Source organism: Mirounga angustirostris, unplaced genomic scaffold (genome assembly GCF_029215605.1).
Source record: "Mirounga angustirostris isolate CCGP_5_RB_7025 unplaced genomic scaffold, mMirAng1.0.hap1 SCAF_1, whole genome shotgun sequence".
In the NCBI taxonomy this organism is placed as follows: Eukaryota; Metazoa; Chordata; class Mammalia; order Carnivora; family Phocidae; genus Mirounga; species Mirounga angustirostris.
In genome coordinates, this window is record NW_026991709.1 from 123,484,648 (window position 1) to 123,509,146 (window position 24,499).

Here is a 24,499-nt window from a genome sequence, read left to right on the forward strand (position 1 = left end):
GTTATATTTTCTTTGAAAAATTTATCTCCAGTAGTTTCTTGCCCTTCTGTCTGAAACAATTTTTCTGTGGCAGAGATTAAGTCTTCCTTGAAATTTTAAGAGAATTCTCTTGTTAAAGCCATGTTAGTTTTGAATTTCTTTTAAGGAAAAGGTCTTTGATTACCATTTTTACTTCTTTAGTGGTTATCTATCTAAATTAACTTTAATTTCTTACTGTACTATTTTTGGCTTTTTATAAACTTTTTTAATATATCAGTTTCATCACAGGTTTTAAATTTTGTAGTTGATATTTTTATTACTTCATAAAATTGTGCTATTACTTATTAATTTCTCTCTTCTGTCCTTTATTTTATTTGAATCCTCTTTTTCTTGATCATCATGTCAGAGGTTTGTCTGTCTTACTCTTCTTTTTAAAGAACTAGCTTCTTTTGGCTCATTTGTTTCTTGTTTTCTAATAATTATACTTAAAGTAATAAATATACTTTTAAACACTACTACTTTCCAAAATATTTGAACATAAAGTATTTTCATAGACCTTACATTTATGATTACTGGTTTAATTATGCATTATTCAGTAGTATGTTTTTGTTCTTTACAAATCAGATTTTTTTTAAGCTGTGGTTTTTTATTTTATTGTATTGTCTGAGAATGTGTTCTGAGTGGTTTGGCCAATTTCTAAGTTTTCTAAATATGTTTAAAAATAACTATCTAGGGGCGCCTGTTTGGCACAGTTGGTTAAGCCTCCACCTCTTCGTTTTGGCTCAAGTTGTGATCTCATGGTGGTGTGAGATTGAGCCCCGCATTGGGCTCTGCGCTCAGCACAGAGCCTGCTTAAGATTCTCTCTCCCTCTCCCTCTGCCCCTCCCACTCATGCGCTCACGCTCTTTCTGTCTCAAATAAATAAATCTTTAAAAAAAACTCACTAATGGCGTATATAGTTCTGTATTTACATTCGTTATTTTGAATTTATTTAAATTACCTATACCTGTGAAGTGTTTTCCTTTTCAAGTCTGTTTTAAAGTATTTGACCCCCTAGTTACTCTTTCCTGTAAATTTCACAAACTTACCAGGATATTTCCCTCAAACAAACAAACAAAAAATACTTGACACTCCACTTACCCACCTGTTTTGTTGGAACAGTCTAGAGTTTAAGATCTGTATTGTTAATGATACACGTGTCCTTGTTTATTTCGTTTTAATACTTATTTAGAGAGGAGTAAACTTTCCTTTGATATTTCTTCTTTTATTTCTAGGGAAGAGTAGTTATCTCACAGACTTCTCCAAGATTATTTCTACTGCTAATTTCTTTCCTTAAAGAGCATTTTCAAATCATCTCAGACCTTGTTGGCTAAAAAATCCTACTTTCATAACAGTTTAGAAAATGGTTTGACTGGTTTCAAAAGTTTTAAGGTTCCTTTCTACATTTTCATTGGAGGAGATACAGGCAGAACATGTCTTATTTAGGAGGTACAGTTATGGCCCTCCAGTTGTGTCAGATATCCTGATTCATTAAGTAGATTCATCAGAGATCTTTCCCCGCTCTAGGTACTTGTGACTTTAGTTCCCCAGAGCAGACAGTGCATCCTCTGGCTATTTACTTTGAGTCTCAGTCCCCGACGTTCAGGTTTCCTCTGTTGGAGTTGCTTTCCCTATAGGTAGTCTTGTTGGGCAGTCTTTTAAAACTATATTCAGACTGGCTCACTTTAAGTATTCCTTATCTTGTCTACAGGATACACATTCATGGATAGTGCCCTTCTACCCCTTCTTTTTTTTTATTATGTTCAGTTAGCCAGCATATAGTACATCATTAGTTTTGATGTAGTGTTCAGCAATTCATTAATTGCATATAACACCCAGTGCTCATCACCACATGTGCCCTCCTTAATACCCATCACCTGGTTACCCCATTCCTCCACCCCCCTCCCTTCTGTAACCCTCAGTTTCCCGGAGTCCAGAGTCTCTCATGGTTTGTCTCCCTCTCTGATTTCTTCCCATTCAGTTTTCCCTCCCTTCCCCTGTGGTCCTCCACGCTCTTCCTTATGTTCCACATATGAGTGAAACCATATGATAATTGTCTTTCTCTGCTTGACTTATTTCACTTAGCATAATCCCCTCCAGTTCCATCCATGTTGATGCAAATGGTAGGTATTCATCCTTTCTGATGGCTGAGTAATTTTCCATTGTATATATGAACCACATCTTCTTTATCCATTCATCAGTTGAAGGGCATAGCAGCAATGTCCACAATACCCCTTTTCTTCTTAATTTGCTACCATGGGTTGCTCCAGTCAGCTTTTCACATTTATAGTCTTAAGCTCTGCACCAGGTACCATTTCGTAAACCTCCTCACAGTTGTAAGGGATGTTTATAAAGTTTTTATAGTAGTTCTCTGAAACTTTATGCTCCAGTTTCACTTGGGGAGGTTTCAGAGTTACACAGTACTCTGACATTTTCTCTTGAAACAAATTCTCTATCCATTGTATTGCTCAATCCCCTAATTTACACATTATTTTGGTGAGTAATGAGCTAAGGATCACAAAACCAGCTTTCTAGTCTTTTCCAGCATTTGCATGAAATGATCTGGCCTTATTTCTCTTGGCTTATGGGATCTCTGTCCAAACAACAGGTAAAGTCACATGTAACATCCTGTTGTATCTCCTTTAAATTCTTTTTCTGTCTATCTGTTAATTTTCCTTCTTTTGGCATAGATTATTTTCTTTTCACTTATAAGTTTGGATTCCTGAGACATCTTGTTAAATTTTGTTTCCTGTGAGTTTAACTTTCTCCTGAGGGTATTAGCTAATTTAGCTGATGATGTATAATTGGGTGAAGGAATAAAACTTAGGCCTTAGCTTTGTGCCCCTCCTCATAATTTAGGGGTATGAGTTGGGCATGGACAAAAACACTTCTACTTCAGGACAGAAAGTGTAACTCCTCCTCAGCAGTCTTAAAACTGTCTCCTTCAGGGGCCCCTGGGTGGCTCAGTCAATTAAGTGTCTGCCTTCGGCTCAGGTCATGATCCCAGGGTCCTGGGGTCAAGCCCTGCATTGGGCTCCCTGCTCGGTGGGGAGTTGTCTTCTCTCTCTTCCTCCACCCCTCCCTATGCTCTTGCTCACTCTCGCTTGCTCTCTCTCTCAAATAAATAAGTAAAATATTTAAAAACAAAACAAAACCTGTCTCCTTCAGTGGTAATTTCATGACTCTCAGGATATGGAAGGGAAATACAGGGACAGGAATGTAAGTCATGGGCTAGCCAATCTACCTATACCTATTCTTAATTTCTCAGTGTTTCTTCGTTCCAGCACAACCCTATTGTCACACACTATATTTGGATACTGTTTTTGCTTTACAGTAGAAATAGAACATGCATTGTTGAGAGCAAGGGAAGAAGTGTACTTTAAAAAAGTGCTCTAACCTGTGTCCCATCCTTGATAGCCAGGTCTTTTTCATTCAGAACTATAGTCCCTTAAACTGTGATGCAACTACCTTCTTTTGCTTCATAGGTCACTCTGATTTTATGTTTCTTGGAGAGATCCCTCAACCTCCTCTTCTGAGGCATCTCTAGGATTGAATTCTGAGGAATAAACTTTATACCCACCCCTACATCTTGTCAGGCCCTGTACAGCCCAAGAATTCTATACTTTATCTAGTCATTGTTAATCTCTAATCATATCAGACATTTTTAAGCATGTTAATAGGACATAGATGTTCCTTTTGGGGCGAAAAAACTTAACACATTCTGGCAAAGTAAGAAATGACTCAAACTAAGAATACATGAGTGGAAAGATGGGAAATTTGTGTTAGCAAAGGAATGGCTGTGACCTCTGAATCCATTTTATACAGAAAGAAGACTAAATGGTATTGTAAGTATGGTGATAAAATATAATTTAAAATAGACATTTATCCAGGACTTGTGGCTGACTCAGTTGGTGGAACATGTGACTCTTGATCTCGGGTCGTGAGTTTAAGCCCCACATTGGGCATAGAACTTACTTAAAAATTAATTAATTAATTAAAACAGACAATTCTGTAAAGAAGAATTACATACTATAATAATAATTTAACTGTGAAACAGATATATTCCCAGGTCCTATCAACAAAAATCTTATGCGCCTTTAAAGAAATTGAACTAATTTGGGCTATATATATAATCCCAGCGTACCATGGGCATCCTTTGTGTGGGAAGAAATGTGGACATTTTATTTTCTTATTTTATCTGTATTTTATGAATTTTATATAATGATTAGGTACCTTTTATAATTAGAGAAATGTTACTTTCAAAGTAAGATTAAAAAAATGAAAATAAGATCAGTATGCCTTGAGCTTTTATAATGAACTTTACAAAATTTAAATGAAGATAGAACTGAGAGTAAACATTTAGTTTGGCTCAGATGTTGCTTTGTGAATTTTTCAGTGGAAGTGAAGAAGCTCTTTCCAATGAAGACTGTGAAAATGTTTACCACTTGGTGTACTCAGCACATCGCCCTGTTGCTGTGGCAGCTGGAGAATTCCTTCACAAAAAGTGAGTTAATTATCTCTGAAACCAGATTCTACTTTTGTATTTTTGTTTTGTTGTTGTTTTATAGTTAATAGAAGGGAGTAATAGTAAAAACAGTGTCGGACATGGCCACTTCAAATTCTGGGGGCTGTAATATCCTTTAAGCCTAGGTGCACATCATGAATCAAATCCCTGAGAACAATGTCCCTTGTGACATACTCCTTTTTCCTGAAATCTAAAAGGATGGTTCTCAGCTAGGGTGTGAGTGGAGATTGGGGAGGTACATGAAGTTTATAAAAGCTTCCACAAATAACTTGTATTTCATTTCATCAGGTTTTTTTTTTCCCTTTTAAAATTCTTAGTTCTCATCTTACCTTCTCAACATTTGTAATCTAAAATCACTTTCAAAATGCCTCCCAACCTTTCATGTTTTTTTTTTTTAACTTTCTATGGGGATGAGGATTATTTTAATCAGTAATCTGTAGTGATTCTGAAAGCTATATATACAGTCACAGTTTAATTAAAAAGCAAAACCTCATCTCTTTTTTTTTTTTTTGACAAAGCATAGAGCTAATGAGAGTTTAGAATATAATTAAGTGTTCTTATGAAATATGTTTTGATGTTGGTCTTCTGTATGGTCTGTAATTTATTAGTAAATTAATTTGTTCTTCAAGTTTAAACATACCTGGAGGGTTGTGTTTTACTTTGGTTTTGTTGTTGTTGTTGTTTATAGATTTAACCTAGTGACTTTGATTGTTGGCAGGTGAACCCAAAAGTCTACTACATGTAGTCATTTGTGATTATGCTAAGCACAGATATAAATCATGCATTGGGCAGCTGTGGTGCATGGGTGATTAACTTTGATAATGACCTGGCCCTCCACTCAGCATCTGCATCTCAGTGCTGCAGCAACAAACTGGCTTTACTTGGTGGTACCTCCCAAAGTGGGAAAAGTTGTTTCTATGTGAAAAATCTTTCTTTAAGAAGGAAGCTGGCTACTTGTGAGTGCTGGTAATGAAAGTAAGGAAGAAAGTCAAGATTTTCAGGCATGACTTTTAAAGTAATATATTGAATTTGCCACTGACTCTGACATCTGTGGCTAATAGAATAGTGCTATTTCCATATTTATCTTGAGTTGTTGACTGTCCCAAATATCAAGGGTGTACTGTAGTCTTAACTTCTCTTCCTTTTTCAGGACTGTTCTGTTCTAGTTAGTCTCTCTTCTCTACTTAACTTTTCAAAAAGCTATGTGTTTTTAGAATTTATTGTTTTTATAGTTTCAATGAAGAAAATAGATTACAGAGGGTGGTTCTCTACAGAATAGAGGCCATAAACTGGCAGCACTTGCATCAGAAAGACCCTTGGATATATCTTATTTTCTCTGCATTGTATTTTTCTAAGTTTGAAATACTTGTTAAAAAGTTTAAAATTGGAATGTTTTATATAAGAATCCATAAATATAAGCCTTTGTTATTTCTTTGTGAAAATGAAGCCAATTCCTATTCAGATAGAAGGTTTACTCCATAAGCTTGTTTTATGCCCTTGCTGTGGAGATACTCACAGTTTGAGAACTTTTGATTCCTAATGATGTCTTTGAGAATTCTTCCATCATTTAATATTGTGATCTTTTCAAATATTAACAAGTAAGTTTTAGAATAGCCTCAGGAGTTCTATGATTAAGTTTAAAAGAAAAACATGCAAGTGTGCACATACACACTTAGTCTGTTTTATAGTCTAATTTGTAAGCTGTACACAAGCTTAACTGCACGTCCATAAAGTAGTAAATGTATCTGAAATGAGTATTTTAATAGTCATCAAAAATCTACAATTAGGTTTAGAAAAATTAGGTTGATTCTTCAGTGTCTTACATTTATATACCGTAAATGTGATTATCGATTTTTGTACATTTCAGTTATAAAGGACCCTCATTTTCTCCCATTTGTTCCTTCCTCTGAAAGCCATCCAAGTAAACAAAATTTTCTCTTAAACCAGTCTGATAGCTATGCTGATGTAGCTTCAAAGTAATGCTCTAATCTTCTCCCCTTGCCATATGGTTTCCCCTGCCCCCCAAATACTCAACTTCTCTGTATTCATTTTCTGCTTGAGGTTGGCTTATTTTTATGTCACATGAAATTGTTCTTACTTTATTCAGTTATTTAGCCTCCAATCTGAAGGACCCACTGTAATTTCCATATCTAAACCAGCACACACTATATCCCTGTTCCTACTTCTTTGTTTTTCCTTACAATACCTGAGATAGTATATATTCATCTACTATTTATTTCTGTCCCTTAGAGAGAGAGCTCAATGAGAATAGGGATTTTGTCTTTGTTCACTGTTATATCCCATTTACCTAGAGCCATACCTGGGAATAAGGCATCTATAGAAGTCCTTAAAATTTTTTTAGAATAAATCTTCTTAGCAAATTAAAATTCCCAAGTCACGTCTTTGTCATATTTTAGAAGTTTTGTCACTAAGTGGTATTTTTTAAAATTTAATGTTTTTGTCATTTTATTCTATACTGGTTAGTGAGTACTGTTTTTAGGGAATAAGCTGAAAATGCTAGAAGTGATCATTAGAAGTATGAATTTTTAGAATTTTTTTTAAGATTTTATTTATTTACTTGAGAGAGAGAGAAGAAGGAGGAGGGGCAGAGGGAGAAGCAGACTCCCTGCTAAGCAGGGTGCCCGACATGGGGCTTGATCCCAGGACTTTGGGATCATGACCTGAGCCAAAGGCAGACGCTTAACCAACTGAGCCACCCAGGTGCCCCAGTTTCTTTAATTGTTGATAGAACATATGGTTAAATTCTTTAATTACTTGACTTTGAAATTAATATTAAGAAAATAGAACTCTATTTAAAATTATATATATTCTAGTAGCTATCATATAGGATAAAAAGTTTATTTTTTCATAAATATTTGAACACTGATTAGTCAAAAGGCTTCCTTTTACATTGTGTGTATGATTGAATTGTACAAAATTATTTAGATCTAACCATTTTTTAACCCATAGAAACATCAGTTACATGGTTTGAAATAAATCAGTGATCTCTGATATCTGATACTGTTTTTTTAAACACTAAAATAATTTGTACAATGAAGGAAAAGACTAAAATTCATATCCGTGCAAATTCATAATGCTCTGGTGTTGTTACTTATTTCTAGGCTGTTTAGCAGACATGACCCACAAGCAGAAGAAGCATTAGCAAAGAGGAGAGGAAGGAACAGTCCAAATGGGAACCTCATTAGGATGCTGGTTCTTTTCTTTCTTGAAAGTGAGGTAAATTTTAACATAACTCTTTATTTTTTTGTATTAGATTACCTTTTAAATAAAATTGTCATTTAATTCATTGTAATTAATTGATATTTTTCAATCCAATGAAAATAAGCCTGTTTCTTACAAAATTGCCTTCACGGATTGTCTGATTATTGAATCTGTATTCTGCCTTTTGTGGGAGTATATATGCAGGTATGGGTCAACACTGAGTATAGGCTAGCAATTTTTAAACTTTTGCAGTGTCATAGTACTACATAATTGTTTGTTGTTGCTTTTTTTTCTTGAATTTTTGTCTGTAGCTTTTAAATTATATAAAGAGCTTGTTAAAACCATTAGTTCTAATAACTTGCTTGAAAATTACATTTTTTAAGGAGAAATAAAATATGAATTTAAATGTTTTAATTAGTAGATGTACAATCTCCATTAGCATTTCCATGTGACATTTTGATGTCAGTTATCACTTAAATAATTTTGTAATTAACATTCATAATGTAGTATCTTTCAGAATCTGCTTGCGCAAGTGAACTTTGGTTTACCCAGAAAAAAATCTAGAGTTCTTGGACCCTGAATTTTACTCAGAAAAAGATTTTTGGTTTGTGTTGGAATGTCCAGGAAGGTGAAAAACTTCAAAGATTCTGATTGCCCAAATTTGAAAGTCCTGGAGAAACTCTGTAGGAATGAGAAATAGACAAACAGGCAGCCTATATGAAAATTGAAATCAGAGAATTAGGAACTGTGTCAGTAGAACAAGTGGAGTTAGGACAAAGCAAGGCAGAAGAGTTACTGATATTTTTTAAGCAAATTGGAAAGAACAGAGAATAAAGTCAGAAACAAAACTGTCTGGAGAGTTGCGTTTGAGTAAAGGATGTGTTTAGGAAACAGTGTTTTAAATACGTATACAGATTACATGGGGATTTTGTTAAATAACGTGCCAGTTCTAATTCAGTAGGTCTGGGTTGTGGTCAGATGTGCTGCATTTCTAAATGCTCCTAGATGCATTTTATGATGTTTCTGCCTCCAGTCCAGGGACCAACCACACTTTATATGTTTTGAAGGTTTAAAACATTATTTTCTTAAAAAGCAAGTGTGGATATATTATGGAGTAAAATACAAAATGCTTGTGAGGTTTAAGATAAAACACTAAATACTCTGTAAATCTCACACTTGTGATAGACCGTTTCAAGTTATACCTTTAGCCCCTTAGGTTTTAGAGGAACAGGATTGAAAGTATTATGCAAAGTCAAGTCCTGTATGAAAATGTAACTTTAATAACAGTAGTTTCAAAAATTGATAGAGATGAGACATGCAAATACTATTTAAACTATTTGTTGAAAAGTTTAAAGAATATGATGATCTAGACTAATTGAACTTGATTGGTCATTGAAGGAAAATTTTTTGGATCTCTGAAAGCCCAAGACTTTTCTTTTTGATATAATAAAAGACCATAAGTACTTAGTTTTACACAGTTTCATCTTTTAATTAAAGCAGTAATTTGTAATGTTTACTATTAGTGTATTCTTGTGTTTGCTGCTATGTACTGAAGTGTTATAAGAACATTAAAATGTATTTCCCAGTTCTCCTCTATGGCATTCTTGTCAGCTGTAGAAGCAACTGCAAATCGTATTTAAAAGGTTTTAGTTGATTCGTGATAATAATGCTCTTTATAGTCTCCTATGTTTCACAAGAAACATTCTTTGTTTAAAATCTCTTTTCTTATCCTCTAAAACTAGTGTACACCTGGAGCTGAATGCTTATTAAAGCCATATTCTTATGGTGGGATTCTGATTGTGTTTTACTCCGAATTCCTCTTTATTTTACTATGACATATGTTAATTACAATATTTTAGTAATAGACTCATAAAAAGTTGAATTGCAAGAGACCTTAGAGGTCATAATATAGAACAAATCCAGTTTACAGATGAATTACCAATCAGTTGGATTAACTGAAGTGATTATCATCTTTCTTGGTTTTACTGGGTTTTAAGAGTAACATTTTAGTAATAGAATTCTACAATACTGAAGTAAAAGAGGTTTATAGTCAATAGAAAAGAGTTTCCCTCTTTTATATATGAATTACATGTGAAATAATGGAGATTAAGAGATATATCTAAACTAAATTTCTTTTTGTACCAAAAAGTGACATTTTAAAGCCATCACAACCTTTATAGCAGTCGTTGATTTCAGTGATAAAATACCTTGTGTATTTTAGATGTATGACAATTGGTAGGATAAAAGGGACTTGAATGTGATGAGTTCAGATTTCCCTATAGCTTATGTGACCATAGAACTTACCGTACAAACGGATGCTTTTCAGAGTGACAAAGATACTATTAATAATTATTCCAAAGCAATAAGCATAACCCAAAACATTGCTAATGATGTAAAAACATGGTCACCCTCCTTCTAGGCATATGAAATGAAGAAGTTAATTATATGACAGTCATATAAGATGGAAGATTAATAGATATTATTGACATATCCAAGAAATCTCCCCATAATGCTCATGAGTGATAGTACATGAATGATAACTTTTTTTCTTGTTTGTTTTTATATGTTCTTCAAGATTCACCAATGACTGACTCTGTTTCAGCAGAGAATAAAACCCAATATAGGAGTATTTAGAATTTTAAGCTTAGTAACTTGAGGTGATTTTTTGCATTGTAAATGATTTTTAATAAAAAGAATCAAAGTAAGGTTTCATTATACAGTCATCTCTGTTAGTGTATTTAATTGCTCGACGGAGAAGTCAGCAGGCAGAGAGAACCGGTAAAATATTATGAGTAACTTTGAAGCCAATTAAAAATGAATCAGAATGTACCCAGAAAATTGTAATTAAAGTCACCAGGAAAATGAGCTTAATTTGCCTTATATACAAGTTTAGGGGAGACCCTATGAATATTTTACACTTAGATATAGCAGAGTAAAATCCACCTAGATATAATTTTAATCTATATGTTTTATATAATTTGTGAATAAATTTAAATGTAATTTTATCTATTTTGCTATACAATGACTCTTTATCTGTTGAGTTACCTTTTTCATCTAATTCCTGAAGAATGCTTGCAGATACTGATTTTCATGCTGTTTTTATAAAATTATGATACCAAAAACTGTTCTTAGAAAATTTATTTTTGTTTCATTTTTAGGGTTCCAGGTCCTTTTTATTTTTTTTATTTATTTATTTTTTATTTTTTTTAAGATTTTATTTATTTATTTGAGACAGAGAATGAGAGACAGAGAGCATGAGAGGGAGGAGGGTCAGAGGGAGAAGCAGACTCCCTGCCGAGCAGGGAGCCCGATGCGGGACTCGATCCCGGGACTCCAGGATCATGACCTGAGCCGAAGGCAGTCGCTTAACCAACTGAGCCACCCAGGCGCCCAAGGGTTCCAGGTCTTTTTTAATCCCAGGATTTTCTATAGCCATTGAGAATGCTTCAGGGCCTGCCTTCCTATAGCTTTATCTTTCACTACCAATAGAAGGTCGTTGGTATAAAGTGTCTGAAAGACAATTATAACCTTTTACCCTTACTGGCCATATTAGAATTTTTTTTTTTCTCAAACATGGATTTACATGGTATTCTTACAGAGATTTGAGACTAGCAAGTTATGTGATCATCACATATACCTCAAGACAGACAGAAAGACTATATATCATAAATATTATGTCAAGCTTATTTCTGACTGACTGTGTTATAATGATTATTGTTGCTCATACTGGTGAATTTGAAACTCATAATCAGAAAATGGGCCAACACATTATCATGTCCTTCTGGTATACACATTTGAAAAAACTGGTTACTGGTGTTAATAGAATGGATTCTACTAAGCCACCACCTTAACTAATCAAAAAGATGAGGAAATTGTCAAAGAAGTTAGCATCTACATTGACAATATTGGCTATCACACACAAAAAAATTTCTGGAACTATGACAACATGCCTGAGCTAAATTTTAATGTGCCTTGGTTTAAGGCATAGAGAAGTTATCTTTTAAAATGCCAATGATCATGGAATTATACTATTTAAAGCCTAGAATTGTGCCAACAACTCATTCACCTGAAAACCTCATGCTGAATAAGTCGAGATGAAAGAGAACTGTGAGGAATTTGTGGAAGCTATAAAGTAAATGACTAATTCCATTAGAGTTAAATAACCCCTAGCCCTATATAAGGCAAAAAATAGCAGGACGTTTTTTTGAGATTTTCTCGTAGAAATCTGAAATAAAGATCTGAGCAGCAGGATTAAATTTTAGGTAGTAATTAAGTGGCTGCCTTAGCTGAGCTTATTCTTCCCTTTAGAAATGTATATGGGATGTGGACATTGGTCTAAGAAACAAAGGAGTGGATGAGTGCCCCAGATAATTTATGGCCCCCAGGAGGGGAAACTTTGGCATTCAAAAGACATTGCATACCTACATGTTAGAGGAAAATCCTGCCTGATTAAGATTCCCTCTTTCCACTTCCGTGCACAACCAAGGAACCCAGGACCTTGCATTCAGACTTAAGAAAGGCATTCTCGCTACCAGTATTCTTGAGTCTAGAATATTAACATATGAACTAGCAACCAAGAATCACTGAAACTTGAAGCACAAAACCCAACATTGATGAAAATTTTTGATTAATTCCCCCGGATGTAAGAAGCTATCATGAAAGAGGAGGGGTGTTCATAGAAATTAGAAACATGATTTCCAAAATTTAGGAGTGAAGCAGATCATTAAATGGCCTGAGTGGACATAACCAAGGATTGGCTGTAGATTAAGCCAAGGGATTTTTCCAGAAGGTAGTACATAAGTAGTGTGAGAAGGAAAGTAAAAGACAGGAAGTACAGATTAAGTTTTATTATCTAGTAGGAGTTCTGTAGAGAACAGAGAATAGAGAGAAGGAACTAGTCAAAGGACATGCAGTTAAAATGTTTACCACCCATGTATCCTATATAGAAAGTATTACTTGAGGATGTTTTCTAGCAAAATAAAAAATGGATACAATAAAAGGAAAACGGAATATAAGTAACATTGGTGAGCAAATAAATCTGAAAAAACTTAAAACTAAGCCTACATACTGTGGCTATGAAGCTTAAGGCAAATACCTAAAAATTATTCTTAAAATATAAGAGTGGCAATGTAAAATTAAATGAAGTAAATAAATGTGTTAGTGACCTTAGTGATAGAAAAATATGAGTTAGAAAATAAACTGAAGAAAGCACAGATAAGAAAATGTCAATAGAGCATAGAGAATCAGAATCCAGGAATATTTCCAATATCAGTTATCCCAGTAAATGTATAAATGGATTAACATGCTTTATAAAAGGCAGATTGTCATTTAGGGTGAAATAAACAGATGAAAATGTTTATAAAACACATCAATCAAAACACAGGAAATTTATACACAGAAAATAAACAACCTGGGTAAAGGCTAGATATAATTAACAAATGCTTACAGAGAGTTGAGGAGACGGTATCATATAAGATAAGACAGAATTGAGGACCAAAAATATTAAGAGAAACAGAGAGGGGATATTTTATATGTATAGAAGGTCTAATCCACCAAAAATATAATTGTGAACCTTTTTATACCTATTTTACAGACATACTTAACATGTACACAGAGTCAGGCATAAAAGCAAGTTTATTTAACATTTAACATAGGGGTTTATTTAATTGTGATGAAATAAATGACAAAATCTGTCATTTTAACTGTTTTGAAGTATATAGTTCATTGGTTTTAAATACAGTCACATGGCTGGGCAACTATCCATGCCATCCATCTCTAGAACTTTTTAAAAACCTTCCCAAACTGAAACTCTATACCCATTAAATAATAATTCCATTCTAGCATAGGTTTTAATAGCTCCAACTTTGAAACTATTTGTTTTTCTGTTTTCTGCTGCTAATTTTCATTTTTGAAAGCAGGTTGTACACCACTTATAGGTGTCATTGTTGGAATGATGTTAGTGAAGACCTGGCAGTAGTTTCCTAGGATACGTAAATTTGGAAAGTTTGAGTGTACCTTGCTATAAACCTTTGCCTGTGTTCTTTCTAAGTAGAGATGCTTATCAATATTATCTACTCTGGAGAAAATCATTGGAAAACTCTCTGTGTGCATATGCATGTGTGTGTGGTTTTCCTGAGGCATTTGAGGAACTAGAATGTAAGATTTGAAATGCAGTGGAAATGAAGATAAAATTAAGGAGTGCAAATGAAGCAGAGCTTTAAATAGATCATCAAAATGCACATAGAAGAATTAATGATAGAATTAGGAGCAAGGAAGAAAACCAACTCACTTATCAAATATGCCAGTATATCAATAAATAACTAGTAGGTCTAGAAAGGAGACTTGCATACATTTTGGGGCCACTATTCATGATGCGAAAAGTATTTTCTCTCACAAGTACAGCACATATAACTGAAATCAGAGTTGTATAAAGTAGTACTTAACTTTCTGTGTGCTATATACTCTTGTTTTTGTTTTTGTTTTAACTTTGGTTTCAATGCATTAAATTAGTTTAACAACTAATGAATGGGTTGAAATGTATAGTTTGAAAAACGCTGATCTAGAAACTGGTTTATCTGGATGGCATGAACCTCAAAGGTGGAAGAACTTTTATATAAGGGTGGAGAAGTTAGTTGTAGTAGCAGAAACTAGAACAATGCCAACATTTCTACTTACCTTCTCTGAAGAGCTTTTTGAATAAATCTCTTCATGGTGTAATGACTAATAGGTGGTAGAGAGAGAGTTTGGTATAAAGTGTTTAATGAGGAACATGAGAGTGTTTGTTACTGTGGGAACATGGGTTCTAAAGAAAATTGTCAAGAGTAATGAGCAGCAAAAAAGGTGAGGGATGGGGTAGGGGTGGGATAGGGAATGCAGTGAATTAAATGGAAATGAGAGTAACCTTAACATTTTGACCTTGACCAAGATGACAGAGATGTAAAGTAAGTAATACTGGTACCAAATTTTCAAAGGAATTCTGGGAGAAAGGAATTGATTTCTTTAAAAAAAAAAAAAAAAGCTAGTTATAGAAACAAACCAAGAATAATGAAAAGTGACCATGATCCAATTTGTAATTTCAGGAATTCTGTTAACTAGTTATACTCTCCTTTTCCTTATCTATAAATGATGTCACTGGACTGGGAGATCCTTAACCTTACTACAGTAAAAAATAAAATAAATTTTTTATTAAGTCTACATATTGCATCCCCATTATTTACAATGGCATACAAATATATTTATTGTTTTTGAAGTGGCTCCTGTAAATATTGTGACCAAGCCATATTAGTTATAAAGAAAATGGCTTATTAAATTGAAATATTAATGGTTTCTTCATTAAATATTCTTCAGTCATAATTGATTTGTTATTTTTAGTTACATGAACATGCAGCCTACTTGGTGGACAGTTTGTGGGAGAGTTCTCAAGAACTGTTGAAAGACTGGGAATGTATGACAGAGTTGCTTTTAGAAGAACCTGTTCAAGGAGAAGAAGGTATAGTATTTTGACAAGTTGATTTACATATTATTTTGGATTTCCATAAATAATCATACCATCCTGTATAGGTCACCTCTTAAAATTAAATATATATAAATATGCTGTGTCTTTTTGCAAAGAGAACAATTTGTTTCCTGTAACAAGTAAGGATGTCTCTATAGTTTATAACATCTTTCTAGATTAAGACTGCTACCATGCTGCGTATTTTTAAAAATTTATATGTGTTGTATAATACTCAAAAAAGTTTTCTTTATGCTGATTTGAGACACAAAATACTGATGTACCTAATGTAAAAAATAATGTGCACTCAGAATTTTATTATATTTATGTGTGAGCTTGGAAAAGCCTTTGACACTCAAGGATTTAATTAGACCATAACCGTCCCCTTTTGTTATGTTTCTTAATTATTAAAACCAGGAAATAAAAAATAAATTCATTTACTGACCTTCAAGAAGTAGGGGGAAATAATTGTTATATTATTATTTCTGAAGTATGTGTCTTACCACATTTTAAATAATAACATGAACAGCAAAATGGATATGTATATTTAATAAAATGCTTATATTCTAATTCTAAATGTTTATATGAAAATGAGTTCCTTAAAACTAGGAATGCTTTTTCCTAAATGGTTTGTTTTTCAAACTAACCCATAGTAGTTCTTTAAAGAACTGCTGTTTCACTTAACTCCATACAACAAACCTGGAATATAGATAGTTTGATGTAAGCGACAATTGTGAACTAAACCTGGACTTCAGAATCAAAAGAAATACATTCAGATTTTTAACTCTCTAAACTTTGTGACTAGTATCCTGATTTTTTTGATCCTTAGCTTCCTTTTCTTTATACTATAGAGGTTATTTTCCTTACATATCTTACATTGTTTTTGTGAGAATTAAATAAGATAGTATACTGTTGATTCCCTTTTCTGTTTCCCCTACTTTTCTGTGTGACTCAACCCTCTGGGGTTCAACAGAATGAGCCATCTCCTGCAGTAGACTTCCCAAACAGGTCACTATAGGAGAGAGATAATCTCCCAGTGTTCTTTCCAAGCAGTGATGCTAATTGGTATTATCTACTCTGGCTTTGACAAATTCAATGAGAGAAACAACAGGTATGCATCATACACAAATATACTCCAGTAAAGTGGCCCGAATTGCCTCTTTTATTTTATTTTTTATTTATTTTTATTTTTTTACTCAATTCATTTTATTTTTTTAATTATTATTTTTTAAATTAACATATAATATATTATTTGTTTCAGAGGTACAGGTCTGTGATTCATCAGTCTTACACAACACCCAGCGCTCTCCACAACACATACCCTCCCCAACACCCATCACCCAGCTACCCATCCCTCCCACCCCCCTCCCCTCCAGCAACCCTCAGTTTCCTGAGATTGAGTCTCTTATGGTTTGTCTCCCTCTCTGGTTTCATCTTGTTTCATTTTTCCCTCCCTTGCCCTATGATCCTCTGTCTTGTTTCTCAAAATCCTCATATCAGTGAGATCATACGATACTTATCTTTCTCTGATTGACTTATTTCGCTTAGCATAATACCCTCTAGTTCCATTCACATCATTGCAAATGGCAAGATTTGTGGGGGTTTTTTTGATAGCTGAGTAGTATTCCATTGTATATATATATACCACATCTTCTTTATCCATTCATCTGTTAATGGACATCTAGGCTTTTTCCATAGTTTGGCTATTGTGGACATTGCTGCTATAAACATTGGGGTGCAGGTGCCCCTTTGGATCACTACATTTCTGTCTTTGGGGTAAATACCTAGTAGTGCAATTGCTGGGTCGTAGGGTAGCTCTATTTTCAACTTTTTGAGGAACCTCCATTCTCTTTTCCAGAGTGGCTGCACCAGTTTGCGTTCCCAGCAGCAGTGTAGGAGGGTTCCCCTTTCTCCACATTCTTGCCAACATCTGTCATTTCCTGACTTGTTAATTTTAGCCATTCTGACGGTGTGAGGTGGTATCTCATTGAGGTTTTGATTTGGATTTCCCTGATGCTGAGTGATGTTGAGCACTTTTTCATTGTCGGTTGGCCATTTGGATGTCTTCTTTGCAGAAATGTCTTTTCATGTCTTCTGCCCATTTCTTGATTGGATTCTTTGTTCTTTGGGTGTTGAGTTTGGTAAGTTCTTCATAGATTTTGGATAACTAGCCCTTTTTCTGATACGTCATTTGCAAATATCTTCTCCCATTCTGTCGGTTGTCTTTTGGTTTTGTTGACTGTTTCCTTTGTTGTGCAAAAGCTTTTTATCTTGAAGTCCCAATAAATCATTTTTGCCTTTGTTTCCCTTGCCTTTGGAGACGTGTCTAGCAAGAAGTTGCTGCAGCCGAGGTCAAAGAGGTTGCTGCCTATGTTCTCCTTAAGGATTTTGATGGATTCCTGTCTCACATTTGAGTCTTTCATCCATCTTGAGTCTATTTTTGTGTATGGTGTAAGGAAATGGTCCATTTTCATTCTGCATGTGGCTGTCCAGTTTTCCCGATACCATTTGTTGAAGAGACTGTCTTCTTTCCATTGGATATTCTCTTTCCTGCTTTGTGGAAGATTAGTTGACCATAGAAGTTGAGGGTCCAGGGTGCCTGGGTGGCTCAGATGGTTAAGCGTCTACTTTCAGCTCAGGTCATGATCTCAGGGTCCTGGGATCAAGTCCCGCATCGGGCTTCCTGCTTGGCGGGGAGCCTGCTTCTCCCTCTCCTTCTACTGTTCCCCCTGCTTGTGCTCTCTCACTATCTCTGTCAAATGGATAAATAAAATCTTTAAAAAAAAAAAAAGTTGAGGGTCCATTTCTGGGTTTTCTATTTTGTTCCGTTGATCTATGTATCTGTTTTTGTGCCAGTACCATACTGTCTCAATGATAACAGCTTTGTAAAAGAGCTTGAAGTCTGGAATTATGATGCCACCAATTTTGGTTTTCTTTTTCAACATTCCTTTGGCTATTCAGGGTCTTTTCTGGTTCCATACAAATTTTAGGATTATTTGGTCCAGTTCTGTGAAAAAAGTGGATGGTATTTTGATAGGGATTGCATTAAATGTGTAGATTGCTCTAGGTAGCATAAACATTTTAACAATATTTGTTCTTCCAAAAAAGAATGGTTTTTCCATTTCTTTGTGTCTTCCTCAATTTCTTTCATGAGTATTCTATAGTTTGCTGAGTACAGATCTTTGGCTCTTTGGTTAGATTTATTCCTAGGTGTCTTAGGGTTTTGGGTGCAGTTGTAAATGGGACCAACTCCTTAATTTCTCTTTCTTCTGTCTTGTTGGTGTATAGAAATGCCACTGATTTCTGTGCATTGATTTTATATCCTGCCACTTTACTGAATTCCTGTATGAGTTCTAGCAATTTTGGGGTGGAGTCTTTGGGGTTTTCCACATAAAGTATCATGTCATCTGCAAAGAGTGAGAGTTTGACCAAATTGCCTCTTTTAAACTCAAAATATTCGCCTCATAACCTCATTCTTAATCTGTAACACAACTCTTTCCCCAAGTTTTTATAGACCTTCGCTTAAGGTAGAGGTTATTATAGTATATTTGACCCTACTTTATCATTTACTTTATTTGCATGTATTCTTTTCTCCATGGATATCCTTGGTAAGAAGACGGCTCTATTACTAAGTTGATGGGGCCTTCTGCTCACTAGGTCAAACTCTCAACATTACTCCAAATCTTTTGTGATCACAGGAATATGAACATACATTCTACATTTTCTCCTTATTTTACTTATACATGCTCACAGCTAAGTTCACTGACTTTTATGCATTCTTTTTCTATTGAATCTTAATATTTTCAATTTCAGTAAAATCAGTTCCCCTTCTAATCACTGCAGCCCAGTCAACACTTGAGTAAAGTGTCTGGCATAGTATTTAGTAGTACATTCCATTCATTTTTTTTTTTTTACCCTTGGCTGTAACCATAGAATCAGCATATTATTAGAACTTGTTGTCATGATTCCATGCCATTTTTCTTTTTGTCATCCCATGCTCTAGAAGGTTATTTCCAATGAGAAGAAGGGAGGCAAGAGATATAAATTAAGGGGAAAAGAGCCAAAGTGCTATGCTTTGGTATTGTTAACTTTTTACTCATTTGAATAAGATGTGCCAGTCAGTAGATAGTAATTACTAAGTCTGTCAGTTGTCAATGTGTTGTGCGTGAATTTACCTTGTTGAAATAACTGTGTACTATTAGGTGTTTTGTTAATGATTTAAATTTAGTTGACATTGGGTTTAACTTCAGTTAAGAAGTTAGTTTGGTTTGGTTTGACTTGGTTTGGTTGGTTTGATTTTAGTTAGAAAAGTGAGTTATAAAATGGGAAAAAGTTCTTAAGTGAACCACAGTTTTAGGATATGATTGAGTCTGGGAAAGCAAGGCTGAGGAAATTATGAATAACAAGTACAGAATTGTATCTACATCATGACTCAACTTTTTTCACACATTTTTTCGTATGCATGCTGTACCATGTATTAGCTCTGGCATGGAATGGCATCCAAAGCAATTTTCTGTGCTATTATTTTGCTGTATTTTATGGTAACAAAATGCCAGCAGTAACTTACTTATTTTTGAGACTGATTAGAAATTAAGTTACATTTTATTTAGGTGGAGTAGAAAAGATATTGCAGGGGATGAAAGTTTAGTTAGCAGTTGGAAATAGGACCAAAATTTGGGGAAACACATTGTCAAAGACTTATCAATAGCAACTTAAATCACAGTAGCCTAAAGACTGCCTCACAGTGTTTTTAAGGGACAAGGTTTTGTTGTCAGTGGTCGTGGTGGTGGTGGTGAGTGTGTGTGTGTGTGTGTGTGTGTGTGTGTGTGTGTTCTGTAGCAAAATCAAATTATTGGGTAAATTTTTAGTATAATATGAGGGCGTCGGTAATAGGTAACCAGGTAACAAGACCATAAGTAAGTCATTTAATTTATGTGGGTCTCTGCTTCTTTATCTATAAAAAAGGAAATCCCCCAAATTTAGTGTAGATAATCTTCTGTGGTCATTTCTACTGGTAGAATTCTATGATCCACATACTGAATAAAGTAAATGTGGATAAATGGAATTCCTCAAAGCAAGGAATCATAAATTTATTTATAATTTAAAAATATTTATTGATCACTTTCTATATGCTAACTGTTCACACTAAGCACTCAGGGTATAGTCCTAAACAAGGTCAGCTCACAGCCCATATGAAGTTTACATTCTCATGGGGAAGGCAGATAAAAACCAAGTAAACAGAATAATTTCAAGGGTTAATAAGTGTGATGGATAATAATAAGGAGAGGAGTCTGTTTTTAGATTGAATCCTTAAAGGAAGATTTCTCTGAGGAGGCCACCTATGAGCCAAGAATCTGAAGGATGAGGGAGGTAGCCATGGGAAGTGTCAAAAGAGAGCCATCTAGGTAGAGAAGATAGCAATTGCAAAGATCTGAAGCATGAATGATATTGTTATGTTCTAGGAGCTGCAATAGCCAGAGTGCAGTGAACCAGTGGCACAAGATGAGATAGAAGCAGAAGCCAGATAATGTAGAACATTTTAGTTTGTAAGTAGATTTATTTAGTTCATTCTAAGTAGTACGAGAACGTGGAAGGATTTTAAACAGGAGTGATATGATCCAATTCATATTTTAAGAAAAGTGCTATTTGTAAACATGACCTGGGATAGGCAGAAGGCCAGTTAGATAACTGTGGCAATGGTCTGTATGGGAAATGACAATACAAATATGGACGAGGAAGATGGATTATAAAGAAAGGGCCCATAGCCACGTTTTAAAGATTATGGATAGGAGACAAAAGCAGGAAGAGCAAGAGAGAGTCTCTAGCAAGCTGTATAAAAAAGATGGTAAGAGATAATTATAGCCTATAGAAGTTCAGTAAAGAGGATGTTCAAGAGATCTATGGCTAATAATATCATATACTGCAGAGGAGGAGAAGGATTATGCAAAGATTATTAGCTTTAGTGATGATTTAAGTTGTTGGTGACTTTTAAGCATTTCTTTTCATTGGTAGGCAAAGAGAAAAGCCACAGTTCAAGGTGATGTGAATAAAATCAATAATGAGGAAATGGAGGTGATGTGCAAAGAGGTTTCTGAAGGTTTAGAAAGTTGTGTAGTTATCTGATAATTCATAGTGCGAACAGCTACCCATTTCTTTCTGTCACTGTGGCTATTCGGCTCTTGTTTGTGGCTTACGGCTTGTTTTGCTTTCAATTTTATTACTTGGTTTTGCTGTTGTATCTTAAAGGGGATTTCAAAACAGTTGAAATTTAGTATTTACCATGTCTAAATAGATGTTTCAAAATTATAAAATAACAAAATTAATGGCATTGGACACTGTATAAGGTTTGGTTATTCTTCAACAATAAGAAGGATTTTAAGAGTAGGGGAAAGTTTCCATACTTGATAAGTTGTTCTCTCTCCTCACTTTCCATAGAGCAAGATTTTCTTCATAAATAAAAGAAAATGCATTTAGTTCATAGACAAACTTGTCATTCCTTTATCTGCAGCCAAATGTGAAAAATTAAGAAATTCTAGAATCATAAAAATAGAAACTTAGTTGTTTTATTGAGTGGGATGCTTTTTCCTACTATTAGGCTTTAGATCGAGGAGTATAAATGGAAAAGCTGAAACTATTTCATGTGGCTTTCCTAAGACAGGCTGACATTCATGTGTTTTTCTTAAGACAATCAAAATGTTAAAACCAAAGAAATGATTAAATTAAGCTGAACATACATATTCTTATGCAGGATGATTTGAGAATAAAAAGGACAAGATTTTATTATGTCCTTGCCTTTTATTGCTGTTGCCCAATTTTTTAAAAAATAATATAAACTTCTGAAGCTTAATCTCTTTAATTTATACCTAAGTCTGTCTCTATAATCCCCACATCTATTGGCCTTTAACATAAATAAGTGTACAGAAAAAGGGGGAGAGAGAGAATTAAGCTGGTCAAATTAGCGCTAAAAATTTATCTTTAAAAAAATATACAGGAATGAATTCAACAAGGAAAGCACAAAACAGTGTGAAGAAAACCATACATTTTCTTAAATGACATTGGATAAGATCTCAAAAATAAAGGGCTATCTTATGTTCCTGGCTGAAAATGTTACTAAAATGTTGGTTTTTCCCATGTAAAGAATAACTTTTTAAAAATACCAGTTTGGGGGGCGTCTGGGTGGCTCAGTCAGTTAAGCATCTGATTCTTGATTTCGACTCAGGTCATGATCTCAGGGTTGTGAGATCAGCCCCATGTCAGGCTCCGTGCTGGGCCTGGAGCCTGCTTAAGAGTCTCTCTCCCCCTCTGCCCTTTCAGCCCCCCTCGTGTGTGCACGCTCTCTCTCTCCCAAAAAATCAATAATTAAGCAAAATAAAATAAAATACCAGTTTAAATCCAGTGGATTTGAGAGAGTTCTGGGAGGTGAGATGAGAGGAAGAACTAAAGCAAAATGATTTCAAAGTTTATATAGAATTTTTTTTCCTTCTGTTTAAAAGGTAGTATAGCGTAGTGTTTAAGAGAACAGACTCTGGATCAGACTACCTGGGTTCATTTCTTGACTTTACCACTAGCTGAGTACTTTGAAAGTTACTCAACCTCTCTGTGGCTCATTTTCCCTATCTATAAAGTGTGAAGATATTAGCTCCTATCTCTTGGAGTTGTTTTGAGGATAAAACAAGTTAATACATATAAATCACTTATAACAATACTTTACACATAAAAAATGCTTAATTGTTTGCTATTAGCATTATAGAAATTAGAAAATATTTAGAAAAAGGAATAGGTAAAGGAATCTTGTTCAACTAAATGTTCAATTAGTTTAAGTTATATATTAAAGTACATTATATATTTTAAAGCAGCTATCATCAAAACAGTATGGCATAAGAGGAATAGACATAGAGATTAGTGAAACTAAATAAAGAATTCTGTATATGAGAGCCTAAAATATTTTTAAAATGTTTAAATTGGGGCGCCTGGGTGGCTCAGTCATTAAGCGTCTGCCTTCGGCTCAGGTCATGATTCCAGCGTCCTGGGATCGAGTCCCACATCGGGCTCCCTGCTCAGTGGGAAGCCTGCTTCTCCCTTGCCCATTCCCCCTGCTTGTGTTCCTGCTCTCGCTATCTCTGTCTCTGTCAAATAAATAAATAAAATCTTAAAAAAAAAAAAAAGTGTAAATGTGATATTTAAATTCAGCAGGGAGAGCTGGTTTACTTAGCAGTGGTGGAGGCCTAATTGGCTGTTCATTTGGAAGAAATAAATAGGCCCATACTTCATATTTTCAGCAGAAATAAATTCCAGACAGATTAAAGATGTAAAACCTAGAGAGAGAGAAAAAAACGAATTAGAAAATATATTTCTGTAATCTCTAGGATAAGGAGATCTTTGAGAGCAATACAAGAAACCCAGAAGCCTTTTTGTATCTATAAGAGATGATGGATATTAGTTAACTTTGTGATAATCATTTCACAATATATATGTCAGATCATTATACTGTACAACTTAAACTTGTACAGTGTTATGTCAAATATATATCATTAAAACTAGAAAGAAAAAAAAAGCCAGAAGCCATGAAACAAATCAGTACAGATGTGACTTTGTAAAAATTAACAATTGCTATTAAAAAGAATTTCTGTCTGACAAAAAAATACCATGAAGAGTCTGACATCAAAAGGACAAACTGGGAGAAAATATCTGCCTCATTCAAAAAACAGAGTTAATACTTCTTGTATACAAGAGTTCAAGAAAGGTGAGTAACAGTAGAAAAAATGGGCAAAGAATAAACAGACAAATCTCAGAAAAAAATTCTAAGCCAATAAGAAAATACATTTCACTAATTAGTAGGAAGGAAGAAGCAAAATGACAGTGAAATACCATTTTTCAGTCAATGAATTGGGAAATATTGAAAGGATTTATGATATCTAGTGCTAGCCAGGGATATGAGGAACCAAACATCATCGTTGCAGTTGGAGGTTTGGATTGCAATAAATAGGCTTATATTTATCAGTGTCAAGATTTTAACCTTTGACCCATTACCCTCTTGGGAATTTATTCTACAGAAATAAAAGTATCAGTTACATAAATATATATGTGTTAATGATATTTATTACTGCATTGTTTTTAGTAACAAAAATTAGGAGACAATTTGAGTAAACAGTAGAGGTTTGACTAAATTGTGGAACACTCATTATGTAATAACTTGTAATTATTTAAGAAAATTATTATTAAAGAGGGCACATACTACATGG

General features: G+C 34.3%; 1 protein-coding gene across 7 annotated transcripts in view; it reads left to right on the forward strand.

The window, feature by feature from the left end:
- Positions 1-24,499, forward strand: part of STAG1 (STAG1 cohesin complex component) — a 415,977-nt gene that overhangs the window by 303,526 nt on the left and 87,952 nt on the right. For all 7 annotated transcript variants that reach the window (XM_064587431.1, XM_045903718.3, XM_064587432.1 and 4 more), the window contains 3 exons: positions 4,415-4,522; positions 7,666-7,780; positions 15,137-15,254. In XM_064587431.1, the coding sequence (XP_064443501.1) occupies positions 4,415-4,522; positions 7,666-7,780; positions 15,137-15,254 (341 nt within the window). The remainder of the gene's footprint in view (positions 1-4,414; positions 4,523-7,665; positions 7,781-15,136; positions 15,255-24,499) is intronic.